This window comes from Accipiter gentilis, chromosome 8 (assembly GCF_929443795.1).
Source record: "Accipiter gentilis chromosome 8, bAccGen1.1, whole genome shotgun sequence".
NCBI classification, from domain to species: Eukaryota; Metazoa; Chordata; class Aves; order Accipitriformes; family Accipitridae; genus Astur; species Astur gentilis.
In genome coordinates, this window is record NC_064887.1 from 20,354,491 (window position 1) to 20,373,556 (window position 19,066).

The 19,066-nt window shown below is 40.5% G+C and overlaps 1 protein-coding gene across 3 annotated transcripts in view; it reads right to left on the minus strand.

Annotated features, from left to right (window-relative positions):
* Positions 1-9,810: 9,810 nt before the first annotated feature.
* Positions 9,811-19,066, minus strand: part of ALG14 (ALG14 UDP-N-acetylglucosaminyltransferase subunit) — a 29,434-nt gene continuing 20,178 nt past the window's right edge. For 2 of the 3 annotated variants that reach the window (XM_049807347.1, XM_049807344.1), the window contains one exon: positions 15,809-16,194. In XM_049807347.1, coding sequence (XP_049663304.1) covers positions 15,964-16,194 — 231 coding nt within the window. In that variant the 3' untranslated portion in view covers positions 15,809-15,963. Of the gene's footprint in view, positions 10,973-15,808; positions 16,195-19,066 lie in introns of those variants that run through there. The other variant, XM_049807346.1, reaches the window with a different exon arrangement.

Sequence of the window (19,066 nt, forward strand, 5' to 3'; positions counted from 1 at the left end):
GGTGAGGGACCGGCGGCTCCGGCCCGGGCCGGTTTTGCCCTGCCCCGCCGCTCACGAGGGCCTCCTCGCCCCCGGCTAGCGAGCGGCCGGTGCGCGGTGGGAAGCCCCCGCCGGACCGGGATGACAGCGCCGGCAAAGCGGCCGGGAAGTCGGGGAGGCTGGCGGTGGCTCCCCGTTGCGGGGCGGTGCCTTCCCTCAGGCCCTTCCCGGACGGTGCGAGACCGGGGGCTCCCGCCCGCCGCCGGGGAGGAGGGCTCGGAGAGCCCGGCCTGAGGGGTGGCCGGCCGCGGGAAGGGCTGGCTGCTAGGAGCGAGCAGCTCCCTTGCGCGGCATGATGGCCTGGGACTACTTTTGGAATTTCTTTAAAAGGTCACAAAATCACAGGGAACTTTGAAAGGCGCCGGGAGATCGCAAAAAGAGGGGAGAAAAAAAGTGCGCAGGTCGTTGCGGTGAGATTGAGGTGGGGTAGGACGACGGGCTGATCTCAAGCTCATCATTCCTCTGCACCATGCTTTGGGGACGAATCCCTGCGAGAGCCAGCGCCTCCGGCATTTGGTGCGGGTCGCTCCCTTCCCCTACTGCGTTAAGGCACTAATGAACCAACGCAGGGCTGTGCTGGCTACCGCCGGGGAGGGCGGCCAGTCTGCTCCGCAACGAGAGTCCCGTCCCTCTTTGGAAAGCGTCGGGCATACATAAGGTTTGCATGCTGGGCATACCAGTGGGATTACACCACATCCAGCCCAGGGAGCGTTCATTCCTGGCAGCCAGTGGCAGGCCGCGGCTGGCCTTGGCACTGAAGCCACTCTTGAAAGAGAGTACAGCTTCAACACTTGGGTGGTTGAGTGCAGTAGTGACCCAAAAATACAGCACTGTGTTTCCTTCAGTGTTACTGTAACCCTGGGCATACAAAGTAACCTTTCAAATACAGTTAAATTTTAACAAGTTTGGGGGAAAAAAAAATCAGGAGATGATCTGCTGATAGGACTAGCCAGGTAGGGACTAGCCGAGTAAGAAGTGAACAGTAGTCTGTAAGACTGGCTGCTGGAGCTGTGGCCCACCTAGCCACCTACTTAGTATCCCCCAGAAATGGCTGGTCTGTGCTCCCATTTCACAGGAAAAATTCAGGACTAAGTGTCCGCTCTGACTCCAGCTGAAGCCAATGGGGCTCTTTACAAAAGGCTTGCGGCAGGAGCCCTGTCGGGCTGTAACAGTCCTGAGGGACTTGCAGGGCAGCCAGGAGGTTGTTTTAAACTGTGGTGCTGTGGATCAGCTCAGCTTAAACTGCTCCACCGCTGCACAGCCTCTAACGAAAACAGCCAGGGCTGTTCCTAATTAAAGGAAGCAGAACTGCCTGAACTACCCATTGGGAAAAGGAAACTGTGCAAGGGAAGCAGGAAACTGAAGAATGGGGTGAGGGAAATGGCGGTTCACGTAAACATAATGTAAGTTCATTAGTTTTCAGACATTCATGTTGGGATAAACTCATCTCTCATGATCTCAGCGAACATATGATTTAGGGCTAGATTCAATATCCTCCCAAGTCCTTGGAAATGTTTCCATTGACTTAAGTAAAGTTGGATCAGGACCTTATTTGTTAATGCTCTCAATCATTTTTGCTACAATACAACAGTGGCTTGGGAAGTTTGAGACGTTTACAATTGGTATGCTTTTCTCAGCGCCATAAATTTTATGTTTCATCAATTTTGAAATAAAATGGTCCTGATTAGTAACAGACCAAAATATGGCACAATATTTTCTTGCTGGACAATCAGGTTTAAATTATCCTCAAATCAATTAGCATTTTTATTTTTTACCTCATCTGAGCAGAGCACAAATACCATTCAGTGCTTTTCTGCTGATACTGAACACGTGTTAAGAAAGCTACCGATCTTTTGGGGTGATTGCTGCCATTTATTGTGTGATCAGTAATATGCTCACACCCTCCGGGAAAAGGTTGTATAAGAAATATTTGAGCGTGGTTAAAAACACATTCTGTTTTGCATCACTCTGACAGCACAAAGCAAATTTAAACCCATCAGTGCAGTACAAAGCAGCTGGAGCATACTGGGCAATCTGGCTTATTATGTATAAATCTCTTATCTTTGCCCTATTTTTCTACATTCCTTATTACTAAGGCTGTTTGTATGGAAAGAGGATTTGTACAAGAATTATTCCCCACCTGAAATCATAATCCTCTTTGTAACATTGTAATAACTTCTTCAGCAACCACATGTAATGTCATAAACATGCGCTGATGACTTCAGTTGGAAACTAAGGAAAAAGAGCTCTGAAGAGACAAAGTCTGTTTTCTTGGAAACATGGACCATAATCTTACAAACATTCTTGCACATGAATTATTGTAAGCATATGTGTAGTCCTATTAAACTCCCTCAGCCTAAATTATCCCTTGTGTAATTCCACCATAATCTATAGAATTAATGTGGCTCAATGGAAAACTATCAAATACGCACTGTGATTTCTGTGTTCCGCTCTGTGTCGGAGCCGTACTGAGTGTCCATGATTGAAGACATGTAAGGGGGTGACTGGCAAGTCCTTCATGTGCAGTTGGGCCTAGCCATGTCCGAGATGGATCATCATCTCGTTCCTACCCATCTGATCCTGGTAAAGGGCCTTCATTTAATCAGCTGGCTCTGCTGAAGAGGAGTGGGATGATTTCCCTGAAGGATAGAGGAAGTTTGTTTAGGAGAGCTAAACTGTGTACAGGAAGTTCGTCTGCCAGGGCTAGCTCCACAGGGCAATGTATAAGGGAAGGAGGAAGGCTTTGCTGAGTGGTGTGGCTGGTCTGAGGGAGGGGAATAGGGTTTGGAGCTGGGGAGAGTGGTGGCAACAGCCATGGGGCTGAGTAGGAGAAGATGAAGAAAATGCACCACTGGGTGTGTGTTTGTGGTCATGGGTGCGGGTGTGATTTTGCCTGGAGCAGAGGAGTAGGTTTCTGGGTGGGAGGTGGAAGCTACAGTGCTCAAAAGCACCGGAGTGCAGGAGGAAATGGGAGCAGGGAGTCTTGCTAGCTTGGAATGGGCAGGGGGTCACTCTGGTGAGGAGTGGGTCCTGCATTGTGCTGCCATTGATGGAGCTTACTGGCCTGCAGATAACCGATGGGTGAGCTGGCTAAAGAAAGTGCTTTCCAATAACCTGGTGCTTTAAGGAAGGGAAGGATGCTCTAAGCTTTCTGAGTTACAACTATGTCCTCTTCTAAGGATCAAGGAGAAAAAAATACTAGTGAGTGAGTACTAACCTGGTGAGGCAAGGAGAAGGCTGTACTGCTCGCTTCCCCATTGAAGCGCTTTAGCTAAGAGGCAAGGAGCTAACTAAGCCCTTTTGCAATTCCCTGAAACTTGAGGGAGCCTTTCCCAAGCTGTCCTGTCCCATGTCAGTGTGTTAAATAGTCCTGGTGTTGTGAAATGTCCTGTCCCAGCGTGATAGTGACACTAATGCTCAGTAATGTTTTAGCCTAACTAACTTGTGTGGCTAAAGTTATTAAAACAGCTGTAAGATAAATACAACTTGTGACTCTAGTAAGACTTGCATCTTCTTGCTGGTTGATGCCTGTTAAGACCAAACGTTAGTACAGCATGCAATGGCACTGAAGAAACTGCAAAATAAGAACTCCACAGAAGAGCCAATGGTGAGCCACAGCAGTACCTAAAACAATCCTTGATTTTTTTCATTTGTTAGGATTCCTTTTGAAAATAATCAGTGTCCAAGGTAAGCTTGTATAACATCTGTTCATATGTTACCTCAAATACCTACTTAAAACATTGCTGTGCTCATTCTGCTAATTATTCTGGAAGATTTTGTGGGTATGCAGTACTGCTCTTGGTCTATTAATTAAACATGCCATGCTGTATGTGTGCTGTATTGCTTCTTGACTACTTTAACAGACTATTCTCATTGCATGAGAAATCCTCTTGCCTTGTAGAACAATTACGGGTGCTATGAGGTGTTTGTAGCCCACTCCTCTTTCCTCTGTACCAGACTACAGAAGACAACATTTTCTTGGCAGTCATTAATTCTACCTAAAAGGCCGGCTTACAAGTGTCTTAAAATCAACATCTGGAAAAACTAAGTACACGGACTTCTTATAAATACCACAAACTGAATCATGGGGCCAAATTCAGCCTTGGTGGAACTATTATCTGATATCTGTGTTCTGTGTTTTCCCTATGTTGCTTGAGTAAATTCCCTTATATGGAGATGTCTTCAGAGATGCACAGGATGCCAAAATGCTCAGAGAACTGCATAGGACCAAACCTAAAATACTGCAGTAGAAAAAAAGAAGTATAAACCCAGACTTTTCTGGAAAGGGAGCGGTGGTATAAATCCCTGATTTGAGAAGGGGTTTTAACCACCAGTTCTGGCAGTTTTAAGACTGGGAGCCCGAGTCCTATTTTCAGGAAAGACTCCCCTTTGTGTCTAATTTTTAAGGACATAAATGTTACTCACATTCATGATAAAATAACTTGCCAAAGTGAAAGATTTATCTACATATTTGTATTTGTAGAGATTAAGCTTTATTTAAAACAAAACAATATATTCAGATTGTTAAAATATTTAAATGCTTGCTTCTTAATCCATCGCTTTTTCATTGATTCTAACACTGATGTCTTCTTCTGTCCTCCATACTCTTATGAAAATAGAGGGGGTTTTTGTTATCTGGTGGTGCTAGCTGTTGATAAATAAGCTTAAGGCAGACTTTTGTGCTTTTTTATTTTTATTTGAGATTCATGACCTTCCTTTAAAATGTGATAGTTGCATTCTTATCAGTGGGGGTATAGCTAGCGAACAGTGGAATGCCAGAGTATGTTCCTGGATAGAGCTACTATAAAAGAAGACTAAAAATATAACTTAACCTGCAACCTGATTAGTGTTGGGAGTCCTGCGTTGTCATGTGCCCCCCCTTCCCCCTGTCTCTCCCCCTGACTGAGTGAAAGACTTGCTGCTGGTATTGTTTTGTAACTTGCTAAACCAAGTACACAAGCAGAAGGCAACAAAGGACTTCAGATTGCTTGCTGTGCAATCAAAATGCCTGACATATTTCACAATTTTCTTCCTCAAGCATCATAACAGCAAGTGAGTTTGTTGGCTTGCAGCAGGTAGGTCAGAGAGTCATTTCCCCCTCTATTTGGAAGGCTTCACTTCTCCATCAGTAGGACCTAAAACTTTTGCAGACAGTCTGTGTCACATGTACTGAAGTGTTTGATTCTGTTTGTCAACAAGCTGAATGTTAACAGCCATCAGTTTTATTTCACAGTGATGTTTACCTACAAGACCAATATGGCAAAACACACAAAGGAAATGCCTGCAGGGACAGTGTTCGTTACCAGAACTGCCCCTTGTGAGGGACATAGGACTTGTGTGTCATCTTCTTCTTTGTTTTCTTTCATGCTTGTGAAGGAAAAAAAAAACAACTCAACTTTCATATCTCTACTTAAGGCAGACTTCGGTAGACAAAAAACTTGACACTGTATCTTTGTGCTCCTGTTAAAGTGAACCCTAAACTCCTTAAAATGGTGGCTTTTTCCTTCTTAATTATTTTGCTTCTGATGGCTCTTCTTAAAACTTTCCATCAGTCACACTGTTGCTCCTGAAGTTCACCAGGCTGCTTCCTTGGCAGCCCTGGATGCCAGAGCACCAAAGCCTGGACCAGCCGACCTGCATACGCCAGAAATTTTCCTGCCAGTGACAAGGAGCAGGGAATGTGCATACATAAGCCTATTGCCAACAGACAAACTGTATTTGAACTGTAATACTGTAGTGACAGAGAGAAATATCAAGTGGTCTGCACGCTCGCTGGTGATGTTAGCCTGGGAGCACGCTGCTCCGGGGACCCAGGGAGCACTCAAAGCCATGGGGCACCTCTGCTCCGATGAGAAGGGGCTGCTGGCCAAACACCTTAAAATTATCAAGATTCGATATTAAGTAAGTGTTCCACTCTTCTTAAACTCTGAGCAGATGCAACAACAAATCATATAACCAGTTAATTCTAATACAGAATGACTCCGAAGCCTGAAACTTTCCTTATTCTTCTATTAAGCTTCATGAGTCAGTTTTCTGCTCTATTTTGGAGGGGATCACACTACTAAGGAATTAGAGGAAGGGAGAAAACAATAACTTTGTGTTATTTTGTGCTTCCTTAGTTCTTGAGTTTTGGCTACCACTTTAACTTTCCATATACACACATAAAATACAACTTTCCACATATATATTTTGAAGAGGCAGTTTCTGGTTCTCCAGGATGTGGACGGAGGCTATTACATTTACCATTTGGCTGATGTCTCAGTGTGATCTGAGATTGATTTGAACATTTAGTCTCCCTCCCTGAATCTCCAAACTTGATTTTTATGCCACTTGAGCATGTTCTCCTTTCTTCTGTTTGAGTACAACTCTTAACAGCGTCTGGATAAATTCACATCTTTCAAGGAATGGTGCATTCAACCAATTTTTCTCTTCATCCTCCATTGTGTTCCACAATAATAACTTCAGAACAGAATTGATTTAAAATGGTAACTTTTTACAGAACTTCATGTTGCATTACTCAAACTTATTTATTTGGATACCAAACACAAAATAATTAAAACATATTGACCTAAAAATAGGTCAGGTTTCTGATAGTTAAAATCTTCATGCTCACTTATCGAAACAAGACTATTCTTGAGCAGTGCTGATATTTTAAAAGGCTGGTTAATTATCCAGTAATACTCTTGTCTTAATAGTCAAAATCTGCATATAGAAAAAAAGGAACAGAAACCTTCTTCTTGCTGCCTAATTCCATGACTTCTTCCAATTTTAATTACTTAGGCAGTATTTTCTAAATGAGATGAATTCCTCAACAGAAATATTTCCCACTTCTGACATGGTATTCTTACAAGCTTGAGAAAATGTGGTGGGTTTTGCCTTTTTGTTAACTTTAGTTCATTATCGTTCTTTGAACTTTCATGGTAAAGCTTTATTTAGAAGTTAAGGTAATTTCAAGAGCAAAACAATACACAGCAAGTGATATTCAGAGTGCTTTATAGGGTTATTTGGGACTGAAATGGTGCAAAGGAGAAAAGGCTGCTGTGTTGCACGAGTCACTAGCTGAGATACAGTGACATTTAGCCAGAGGCTGGCTACCACAGCGTGGAGACTCAATTGTTACAATAGTAAGGATCCAAACCTGTTTGGATAAGAGAGGTTTCAAATAATCCGTGTCAATGTTAATGTGCTTCAGTAGATGTCAGAGGATGTGATTCAGACTTGGGGGGAGAGAAGGGAATTAGGAATAGCTGATGCCCAGATAACTGAGACTGTACCAGAATACAGAATCCTGAGGTTTTTAGCCACTTTATCCCAGATCATCAATCTTGTCCATTTTATGCTTGTATTGCATCCCACAAAACTTCAGAATTTCCAAAAGATGTTGAGTGTGGAGTTTTTGGTGGGTTGTTTGGGTTTTTTTTAGGAGAAGCCTTTTTTTTCTTTTTTTTTTTTTTTTTTTCTCTCCTAAACTGGAACAAAGATTTAGTTATCTAAAAAGTAGTTATTTGCTTAAGTTTTAATGCAAGTAATACCTATTGTTTAAAACTCAGTGATATCACTTTGTGTGTGCTTACTCAGTAGTAAATGCAGTATTGGGGACAGTACTGTTCTGTACCTGCAGTTCTCAAATGTGTTTTGTCTGTTGACATATCTCCAAAAGGGGGTGGGGGGGTGGGGGGAGGTGGAGCAAGAGCTGCAAGCAAGTAGAAAGTACTGGTAATGTTTACTTGTAAATATAAAGGAAGATTCTAGTTATGGAAGTTAAAAACTGTAAGTAAACAGAGACAACTTTATCTTGTATCTGCATTGTATAATAAACTGTCTTCAGAGAAAAAGTTTAGCAAATGAGCATGATATTCTAGAAATATTCATTCCATCACAGGCAGCACAGTTCAGCATTACAGACCAGTAGTAAATTCAGGCTACACAGTTTAAAACTTTGATTGCTTTCTTTTATATATTCTGAATCTTAAATAAACCTGAAAGAACTGGGTGGGGGGATAGGGGAGCAAGGTAGCAGTAATAATTTCTTTCCTCCCAGAATGACCTGTTCAATCTTTCCAAAGTAGTACTTTACATGGAAGCAGCACTCTCTGTATTTCCTCAGCCTTTCTATTCTACCCCCATTCTTGTTATTCAAGGAAAAAGTTAGATGAAGATTTTTCAGGAATTATCTCTAGTCTGGAGTTAAATTAAAAATATGCTTAGAATTGTGATTGTGCTCTGAGATAACTACCTTTGCTTGTCAGTGGCCAACTTCGGTCTGTAAGTGACAGAAGAGCAGAATCTTTACGTCAATAATTTTTGAAGGTATCTATTTTTTATGTAACTACACTGCAAAAATCTGACTTAGTGTACCCTTTTGCAGCCAGGTTACTTTTTTAAGGAATTATTACAAATTTTAATGTAGAGCTGTTAAAGATACCACCTAAGTGCTTCTTTACAAATACTGCAGCATTCCTTTTAATATTTTGCTTTTCAGTGTGGATATAAAAAGAACATTAACTGTGATTCCCAGCTGTCATGCTTGCTTTTTTACAAATGGTTGCCTGCAAAAACAGGCCCTGTTTACTGCTGCTGAATAATAATTTCTGGATTTCATCTTGGCAGTAAATGTTGGGGACATATCCTTTAAGCCACTGAATTGGAGGTTAGGACATTCATTTTTGTGTCAGCTGATATCCCAAGCTGGATCATAAATGAAAAGCAGCGGAGTTCAATTGCACTGTATAACAATAAAGCAGGAAACACTAATTGCCAAACTACTGGCAGCTGAAAGTAGAAGTTACAGTAATGCTAACTGAGCAGATCTGACTGTTGATATAACAGTACAAATATCAACTTTTGCTTAAACTAAGTAGAGGGGGTTTTGTTTTTAAGAACTTATTGTGCACCAATGCATAGAAGTGGCAGGATTATGCACAACAACTTCACTGCATGGTTTAAAATACTTCTTAAGTCTTGATATTAAAAAAAAATAAACAACTTTGTGTTATAGGCTCCTTTAAAAATTACCTGCTGCATAGTGCAAAGACAACTTCATCTATCTATGAATATTCTCGTTCTCTCTCTCTCTCTTTCTGAAGTTTATACAAAATCTCTTTGAGCACCTGTCTAAATCCAGTACTGTCCAGAAGGTCTTCTCATTGCATAGTCATGAATACCTGATTTCTGTATTAACCTCCCCCTCTCGTGTGTCCCGTCCCCGTCCCCTGCCCCACCTCCCACCCACCCACCCACCCCCCCAAAAAAAAAGAAAAAGAAAAAGAAAAAAAAAAGCCCTCCAAACCCCAAATGAAACATTCCGGGTGGAACAGTGACAAAGCTCTTGTAATACTGGACTAGTGCCTGTGCTACCATTCATGAAGCATCAATTTAAAATAGACTTGTTTAATATGCTTAGTATCTTAATTGATAAAGTGCTACAAGTTGTTTGAAACATGAAATGTTCCTTGCAGAGGAACTCCCTCACTTCTCCCATTTTGTCTGTTAAATATTATTATTGTCCCCAGTCTCTGGCTAGAGAATAATAATGATGTCAAACATCTTGTTTAGCTTTGTTACTCAGGTATAAGCAAAGATAACAAGAGGTATGTGTAAAACTGATGTTATCAATCACAAATACATCTTTTTATAGATTAGATACATACATGGTTAAAGCCTGTCACTGGCAGACCTAAATGTGAAATTGCTTATTTCTGTTGCATGCATATTTCTGTCTGACCCATTAACTTGATCATAAAACTCATTAAAATTTTTGAGGGTGAGGAGGTAAAAAAGATATAAGAAATACTAAATGTGAAATTTTACACTGTGCAGAATAGTCACCTGAATTTAAATAAATATATCAAGAAAGGTCAATCTTCTTGCATCACATGTCACTTTTTCGTCCTTCTCCATTACCGTTGCAGCATGAAACAGCAATGCAGATTAAAAATGCGGTCCAAAGCTATTACAGAGAAAGCTACTGGTTTTCTTAAATTCTCATGCAAAATCCTGTCCCTTATGAAGCTGCTTTCTGCAAGATGACCTCTGACTCAAAGTACTTCCTATTGATTCCAACAGTACTGGTCATGAGACTATCATTATGCTATAAGGAAGTATGGTGATTAAAAAAAGTCAAATCCAAGTTTCAGAAAGGTCTAGGTTCAAACTGTGCTGCAAACAACCAGGAGGACTCAATGCTTACTTTCCTAGAGCCTCACCCACCTCCTAGAACAATCAGTTGTTTATTGGTACAGTATGTGGTCTCAGCATGGGCCAGCAAAAGGGGAAGAATATTGAAGTACTGACTGAGATCCAGGGAGCTTCTTTAAACACCTTATATAGTGCTTGCTTGTGCTCTGCCTTACAGTGACTGGTACCAGCAGTCTTCTAACTTCCGTGACTGTCAGCTCCAGTACAACTCAATTTTCTTTAAATGCACATTTTTTTGAAAGCTCTCATTTTCTGTTGTAAAATTTCTGAACTGTGTTTTTCTGTCCCACAATACAGACACCACCCTCCCAGTACATTACTCTACTGACAATTAAATAAGCTTCAGTTAAATGATCTTTGCGTGTTCATCACGTGTAAGCTGACCTTCATTCACATAGCATTACTAATGAATGGAAGACTATTTTCGCTGAAATGGTAATTAAAAACTAATGTCCTAGGGAATGGTTGTCTTAGACACTACATTCAACAACCAGCTTGTAATTGCTTTCATGAACTATTTTCCTGAAGTCAGTCTGAAAACGTAGACTGAGGGTTGTATGATCTATTCCTAGTGCTGGTAAGTCTCTGATACATACCCCAGTGATCAAAGCTTTTATGTCCACCATGGTTGTTGATGTCCCTTGCTTGACTGGAAGGGAAGATCCACCCGTGTCCAAACTAACAGTGAACATGTAACATGCATTACAGGGACAATATGAATGCAATCTGCTCTGACCTATACAAGGTTGAGAGGGGTATTGCAATCTGGTGTAGAAAATGTTTCTGAAGAGAATGTTATTGCTTATCCCTCCTATGCTGTCTTAAAATAGCCAATGTTAGATAAAAACGTATGTTTCTGATTTGCACAGTAAGCTTTAAATTGAAGAAAAAAAGGTTACTTTTTAAAGCTTCAACATTTATGACATGCATGACCTAGTAGTAGTCTGTGTCTGGCCTTTACTAAGCGCACCACGGCAAACTACCAGAAGTGAAGTGGGATGGCTACGGCTACATCCTTGTATGCTTGTGTTCACTCCCAGTGCCTCCAGCTGGGAGGGCAAAAGTTGCTTTTAAAGAAGAAAAAAAAGCAGTGTAAGATCAGCAGCTTGTATCTGCTGCAGTACTGTAACTCCATAGCCTACCACACTGACTTGGTTTCAAGTGTGATCAGTAGAGGGAAAGGCAACACAAACATGATTTGAAGGGAATACAAGTACTCTGTATGCAATATGTTTGAGGAACAGTGAAGACATCTAGCAAGGGTCTGTTAAAACCCTTCATTTCCATCATGCAGATGTAGGAGACACAGTCCTTAGAGAGAAATGGTGACACAAGCCTTTTGTGCTATTTGCCAAGGAATGAACTGTGGGGCAAAACTGTGTTCAATTGGATCGTGCCACTTGGCACTGAACAACGCAAAGGTTTTTGTGCAAATGCCGCTACCTGTCTCCGAGATATTCTGCCATGTAGACAACCTACTTTCTCTCCTGTTCCAGGAAAACAGGCTGCTGCTTGGATGTGATTTGTGATAGCACACCAATAAGCTCATTTGGGGGTGAAAAAAGGATGGAAAACATGGTCTCACCGGAACTGTTTATGTTCTGTGGCCCCTTGCACAGATAGAAGAGGATCTTTTTGCTTTACAAACATGATTTGCATTTGTATCTCTAAAATGGTCTATGTGCTATTTGTATACAGCAATCTTTTGTTTCAAGGCATTAACTGTCATCTGTTAAGACAGGATGTTTTTGCATGAAAAACAGGTGTCTGAGGAATTGTGTGAGCACGACTTCAGAAGTTACTTTTGAGACTTTGACTACTGTCCCCAGACATCCTTAATGGCTTGCAAAATGTTACAGAACAGCATAACTTTATTGGAATGGTCACTGCAGACTTGTAAGAAATTTAAATCATTGGCTGAAAGTAAATCAGTCTGTTTAGCGTTCAGATCAGCCTGTTTAGCTTTCTTCTGGCATAACTTGGAAATAATCTTCTGAGCTGTTTTTATCGAAAGTCAACCTTCTTCTCATATGGTTATTTTATTACAGTCCAACTGGCTCTTCTCTTTTATCTTCCCTTCCTCCTTTTCTAAAATACAATTAACCTGTTTTTAAATGTACACGCAATACTCTCATTGGAAGACAACCAGGTCAAAAGAGAAGCAACTTAGAATACTTAATATTTGTCAACTAATGCATATCTAGATAAAACAGTCTGATAACTAAAACTCATTTAGAATTTGGCTTCTGGACCAGGACTCGGGGAAGGAATTTCTGGATGCCTTCTGTTCTCTTTTGAATCTTTGCTAATTTTGATGATGATATTTCCACAAAGTCATATTTGTTTTCTTTAAGAATATATTTCTTCTCTATTTTGCTTTAAATCCATAAGATATTATGTTTTCATCTTTTGGAAATAGAAAACAAGGAGGTAATGTATTGCACTCCAAACACCCCTCATGTACATAATGCAAACATGTTTGCCTCAATGTTAATATTTAAGGGAAAGAATGAGACATAGCAAAACCCAAGAATCTAAACATAAGGAATCCAGTAAGTGACCTTTAAGTCTTTGGATAGACCATGGGAGTGCCGTTTTCTGTTCCATGCTGGGAGCAGGAAGAATGCAGTTTTCCCCTAGAACAATGACAGTTTCGTTGTACCCACCTACTAAAAACAAGAGATAAGAACTACTCAATAACAAAATGCTAGTTTACTTCGGCTCCACTGTGCTTTTGGAGAGAACTAGCAGTTATTTGAGATAACCTTTTCAAGGAAAAGTCAATTTAGTTGATAACAAAACTTCCTTTAAGAGAATTCAAGCCAGCAACTCTTTTCTCCTCCATCCCCTATGGTTGCAATGCAGCATTTTGTTGAAGGCTTTGGTCAGAGTTAGGCTGTGGTCTTTCTGTTTCTGAGCTCTCCTGAGTAGTTCTAGCTGCTTCAACTTTACAGACTTCTGGGTCATTTCTAATCCAAGTTTTCACTTGCTAATACTAATTATAGACTGCCAAAAATTAAGTGTCCTTAACTCAAGTTGGCACTTGAGCCAGTAATCAGTAAGGAAAATAGCAACAAATATAAGGAAATGGGTACTGTTCCACTCTCTCATAGCTGATTATCTGGATTAAAAACCACTTTATATGTGCTATCTTAACCTGTTTCCCAGGTTCGCCAAACAGAGTAAAGAACATGCTATTGAGGGAACACAGGCAGAGATTCTCTCAGCTTTGCTCCCTCAAAAGGCTGGCAGTGAGGTAAAGGGGGGAAAAGTATTCCCAAGTCCTTGAAAATGAGATTCCTCCACACCAGAGGGCCTGGAGCAGTTAAGTATTTCAGAACAGTCTCTCGTGGAAAAATCTACCGCTACCTTCAGAGTGTTTACATGGGAGGTTACAAGTCTGAACAGGCAAGTACTTTACTTTAGCAGTAGTCGTTGCCACGCAGGTGACAGGTGGAAGAAAATGCCTGGAACTCCCCAGTGTTCAAAGGCAGACTCACAAAGTTTATGAACCCACAGCTTGAAAGCGCACCAAAAGCCAAAATCCTGCCCTGGGCAGGGCTCTAAGAGAAGAATTGAGGAGCCAGAGATGCTTTCACTGAGGTATAAATCTAGAGCGGGATGAGAATGGGCTACGTTCTGCTTTGCTCTAAAGAGAAGCAGCATGTGAACTCAGCGCTGTTTGAGCCTTGGCTGTGTTTATGGGCTAGGCGGTCTAAGGAGTCTGCCTCACTGCCAGGCCAGTGGGCTATTCAGGCATGGGATGTGGTGCATGAATGGAAGCATTCATTGCCTTTCTCTTCTCATGCTTCTCTTAAGCCTTGGAGCGCTGATCTTGTGCTGTCGCCCCTTACCCAGACCAGAGAAAGAGGCTGCCTCCGTTCTCATTCCCCTCTACTCTAGTTCCCTTGCAAAACAGAAAGCAAGATTCAAAGCAAGATTCAGTGCAGAGAGCACTAATCTAAAACAAACTACCATCAGCCATAATAAAGTCCAGTGTATCTCCAATTTATCAAACTATCTGTGACTGTACAGAAAGTCCTGTTAAGATAGTCCTCACTCCAGGGACTCCAGGACATCAGGTTTACTTCAGCCAGGTCATTTTCAAGGACCTGAGTATGTACTGCACAGAGTCCTTCCCACATAGTCTTACCTATTAACTGCTCTTTAATGTCAGACATAATCTAGGTCAAAAACCACAAAAACTCTCTGTTCTGAACTCAGATGTGGCCACATCAAGGCACTCCACTTATGCTGAGGATTACTAAACCTGTTGGACAGGTTATAACAGCTGGCTTCCCCACAGGGCCTCGCAATGTCATGACGGTAGTTTTCTGCATTTCAAATTATTTTATGCATAAAGCAGACTATTCCTCTAGACCCTTGTTTCCTAACAGCAGGAACCACTGTTTCTGTTCAGCTAAATTCCACACACCCCGCTCCTGCCCCCGTTCCCTACCAGAAGAGCTGCTGCAACTTTTTGACATTGAACACTGAGGAAAAGGCTTCAGAGAGCGAAGTCTGCTCCTCTGGCAGCACGAGGAGCTGCTGCTGGCTTCACCCGGGTCAGGCTGTGCAGGCTGTAGAGCGTTTCCACGTTTCTTCGAGCTTTTTTCTTGTATATGTTTCTGTAGGCAGACGCATAGCTCCATGTGTGTATAGATGACAGATGTGTTTATATTGCTTTATAGGTGGAACAGAGTGTGGAATTACATTTTGCCAGATGAATGTGAAATGTTAAAGTAGACTTTCACACACTTAGCTCCAACAAAATACCTTTTAAAAGTTGTTCCAATGTACAGAATACCATTTCCACGACAAAATCTTAAGTGCATATTGTACTGCTGAAAGTAACACGCTTAAAATGAGAAAACAAGATATACTGAAAGTCGAACTCACTGTATCAGGAAAAGAGAGGGAAATTCTGTTCCTTTGCCTATTTACTGATAGTAACACTTTTTTTTTTCTTTTCTATATTTTAGAGCCTGAACTAGTTCAATTTTCCCAAGTGACAGTTTGCTCTCCCTGATGTAAACCTGCTAAGGATTTTTTAATGTACGCTTTGAAGAAAGTAATTCTTAAATCTGCAAGTACTGTGCCTGTAGCATAACACTTGTCACCTTTTTATTTATCTTAAGAAGTGAGCAACAATTTTCAAAAGGTGCACTACAGATTATAAGGACAGCTTTGACAAGCCCAGAGGAAAAATGATACTGGTTTAATGCTTTGGGGGTTTTGGAAGACTGTAGAGTACAAACTGTCATGAAGCCAACTTAATATAACTGTTTCCTTTATACCCTAAGGATTCACAAGGGACTTCACTGCTAGCATACAGGAAATAAAGTCTGTTGTGCTAGAACAAGACTTTGTTTCTTACAATTTAGAAAACTACACAAAGTTTCCTTACAGGAAATGTTACATTCATTCAAATTCCCATATTTATTTGTAGACAAAAATTGCCATTCACACAGCAGGAAAACTACATGAAAACAGAGACAGCATAGACTTAAGGCCATTATGGGGTACTGGTGAACAGACCTACATGAAGGCAATAAATATAACTACACAAAAATGTACTTAAATGTAGAGATATCTTTATTATTGTCTCCTTTTCCAGTACCAGCCTCATTTCTTAACAGGAATCCTTGAAAATAAATCACTACATCAGTGCATTTCTTCAGTGAGGAATTTGCAGAGTTTATTTTAGGTAAAGCTTGTCTTCTGTTGTTACACTATTCGACCAAGATATACTGACTTGGGATATTTTTCCTTTAGATCAGGCCACTGAACGATGAAATAATCAGAAAAGTAGTACAGAATCTTTCCAGACAGGGATAAAGTTTCCACGCGGCAGATGCTCTCTACATATACAATGATTGCTCTCTTTATTCCTAGAAGCCGAAGAAGAAGAGCAGATATGCAGACAGGAACACATGTTCCTGGTCCATTGCACAATATCTGAAAGAGAGGAAACATTTTACAAAAGTAAAACATGAGGTTTTTCATATGACAAAGAATTAAAAGTGTGTATATTCATATAACACTGCACTTACAAAAAAATTTATTTCCAAATATATTTAAAAAAATAGAAGAGGCAAGTGAATATGAAAAAAAAAAGGGGGGAGGGGAGCAGAAATGGGGCAAACAAAAGACATTATTTCAAAGTAGCTGCCCCAAAAGATCATCATTCTTTACATGTCAAGGAGGAGGAGAAGAGCTCTGAGATGGCACAGTTAATTTCTATGAAGGAAGCAGAATTCCTTGACTCATGGATATATAACTACAATAACTTCCAATCTCAGTCACAGCTTTGTGTTGTATCATTCATGAGATCTGTGCACAGATTAAGGCATAAGGCCAAAGAAGTTTAATTAGGATTACTAAACCTGGGATCCAGTTATAAACCTCTTGAACTTTGGCTTAAGTCAGGAAAATACTTAAGAGTTCAGCAAAAATGTGCTGATGAATTAGGACCTTCATCAGAATCTACTAGCTGATATCCATGACTGGATTTTTTTTTTCTTTTAATAAACACTAGTACACAGAAACAAGCATACAGAAGGAAGGTGTTCTAGTAAATACATGTCATGTCCTTGTAGCAGAGGATCTCAAATTCACTTATAAATGTTAACAGTAAAAGAAAGTGGTCTTTCAATTTTAGACATTGGTAAACTGAAAAACAGATTGCTTAAAAGTAAAAGGTTTAACTTGGGTACCAAAATTTATTTCAGGCAAGGAATTTCTTATTAAATTTAACTAATACCATGTAATCAGCACTTTTCTGCATGGCTGGGGGTTACATGGAAATAAAGAGTTCTTCTATAAAGTCATGACCCCATATCCTATAAAGTCACATTTTTTTGTTCCAAGTTCACCAGCTTGTGAAAGATATTATACTGGTGGTGGTGGGGAAATAATCAGAGTTTCTGTTTCAGAGCTGTAGCAATCATTTTCAGAATGTTTCCCTCCCTGCTTTGTAGCAAGATCCCACTGATAAAGTGGCTAACAGCACCTTGCCTCATTTAAAAGCAGGAGCAGCTTTGGTGCTACTGAGTTCCAAACTCTCTCACCTTTACTTTCCTTTGCCTTTAAGACAGCCTCAGAAATCTAGATTGTGGATTTGATGACTGTAATGCAGTGTTTTCTTATCAGAATAAACAGAATGTAATACTATATGCAAAATTATTCTGATTTTATTGTTGATCTTAATTGAACTATTTATTCATGCAAGACTTGTGGATATTTTCTAGAAGTCCCTTACAAGCAACATGCTGTATACTGTTTTAATCTTAAAATTTTAGAGTATCAGCAGCCACAAATACTTGTATAAGAAAATTGCAACAGTGGAATTCTTTTAAATTAGCAATTATATAGCTAAGAAGCAAAGAAGCTGAACACATCAACTTTGTGTACTAGATTTTTGAAATCAAGAGTAATATACTATGGTTTCAAACCTCCTGCTGAACCTGATTTCATGTAAATCCATGCTGGGACTTTAAAACCTACTCTACAATCTGCTGAGAATGAAGATCTGTTTTTTATACATTTGGCTTGGCAAGCAAGGCCATAAACCACATAAACCACACACACTGCATTTTAGATTTCAAAGAAACTTTCCCATACATATGAACTAAACCATGCATTTTGCCCTATTTCTTGACAAGTTTGATTAATTTGCACTGATGTTGATTGTGCTGCTGGCACATGGCTACCGATATCTAAATTAAGGCATGTTTAGGTATCTCTATTTGTAACATTTGTTACTGTAGTGTAAACATAGGCATAGGAAAGAACTTGGAGTGTTCTCCTGTGTTTTTGCAGGCAAAACCCACCAGGGTCCCTGCTGCAGAATCTGGTCTGTTTCAGACATGTGCATAACAGTCCAAAAAAGTTATTTGCTGCTTTTTTTTGTGAGTTGAATATTCAGTCTGACTACTGATTTCAGATTCAAAATTCATCTTTAAGCAAATGGCTAAAAATGTGCACCACTGCTAAACAGAAACTCTACTTTCCCTTTCCTTTAGTGGAGATAACTGGAGTACAAATATTGTCTTATCTTCATTGCTCCCCAAGTCCTTTTGCTGTTGTGTTACGGTCCTCTCCCCTGTCCTTTCCTCAGTGTCTTCCATTTCGATGTTTCTCTGTACTCTACCCAGCCCCCTGAGGTGTCTCCCACCCATCCTCTCTTCCTTGGTTTTCTTTGTGATCGCTGGTATTCATCTGCCTCTGCATCCCTATTCCCAGGTGCCCTTCCACCTGTCTTCCTTTGGGGCTCTTACTTGCTCTGCACTCTTTTCGCCTTCATCTACTATGAAAGCTCAACCCAGTCGTCTAAAGCAAGGAGAAAGTTTCACATTGGTCCCTTAGTTTCCACAGTCTGACACAAAAACCCACCAATCACAGAAATTATTTAGGTCAGGTGGACATCCTAACATTCTCCTCAGCCCAGAAGTTGAGAATTGTAGAACAGGTTTTATAAAAAGCTGAACTATTACAGTCATGGTCTTTATCAAGCCACTGTGCCATACACTTCATCCTACTTCCCCCCTTTATTAAACTTGGCTACCAGCTGCAGTCTTCTTGGTATTTGGTATTCTCGTGCCTAGATGCACACACAAAGGTAAATGCTAGAATGAATTCCAAACTAAGTGTACTCACAAAAGATCATGTAATGAAATAATAGTAAATGGGCCTATTTGTGAACCTGTATGTAGCTCTAAAGGCCACACTGCGTTGCTGTTATATGCTGCACCTTTGCTGAGGTGCGAAACAGAAAAGCAATACACAAAATTAAAATCATAATAAAATAACTTTACTATATCCAGGTTTT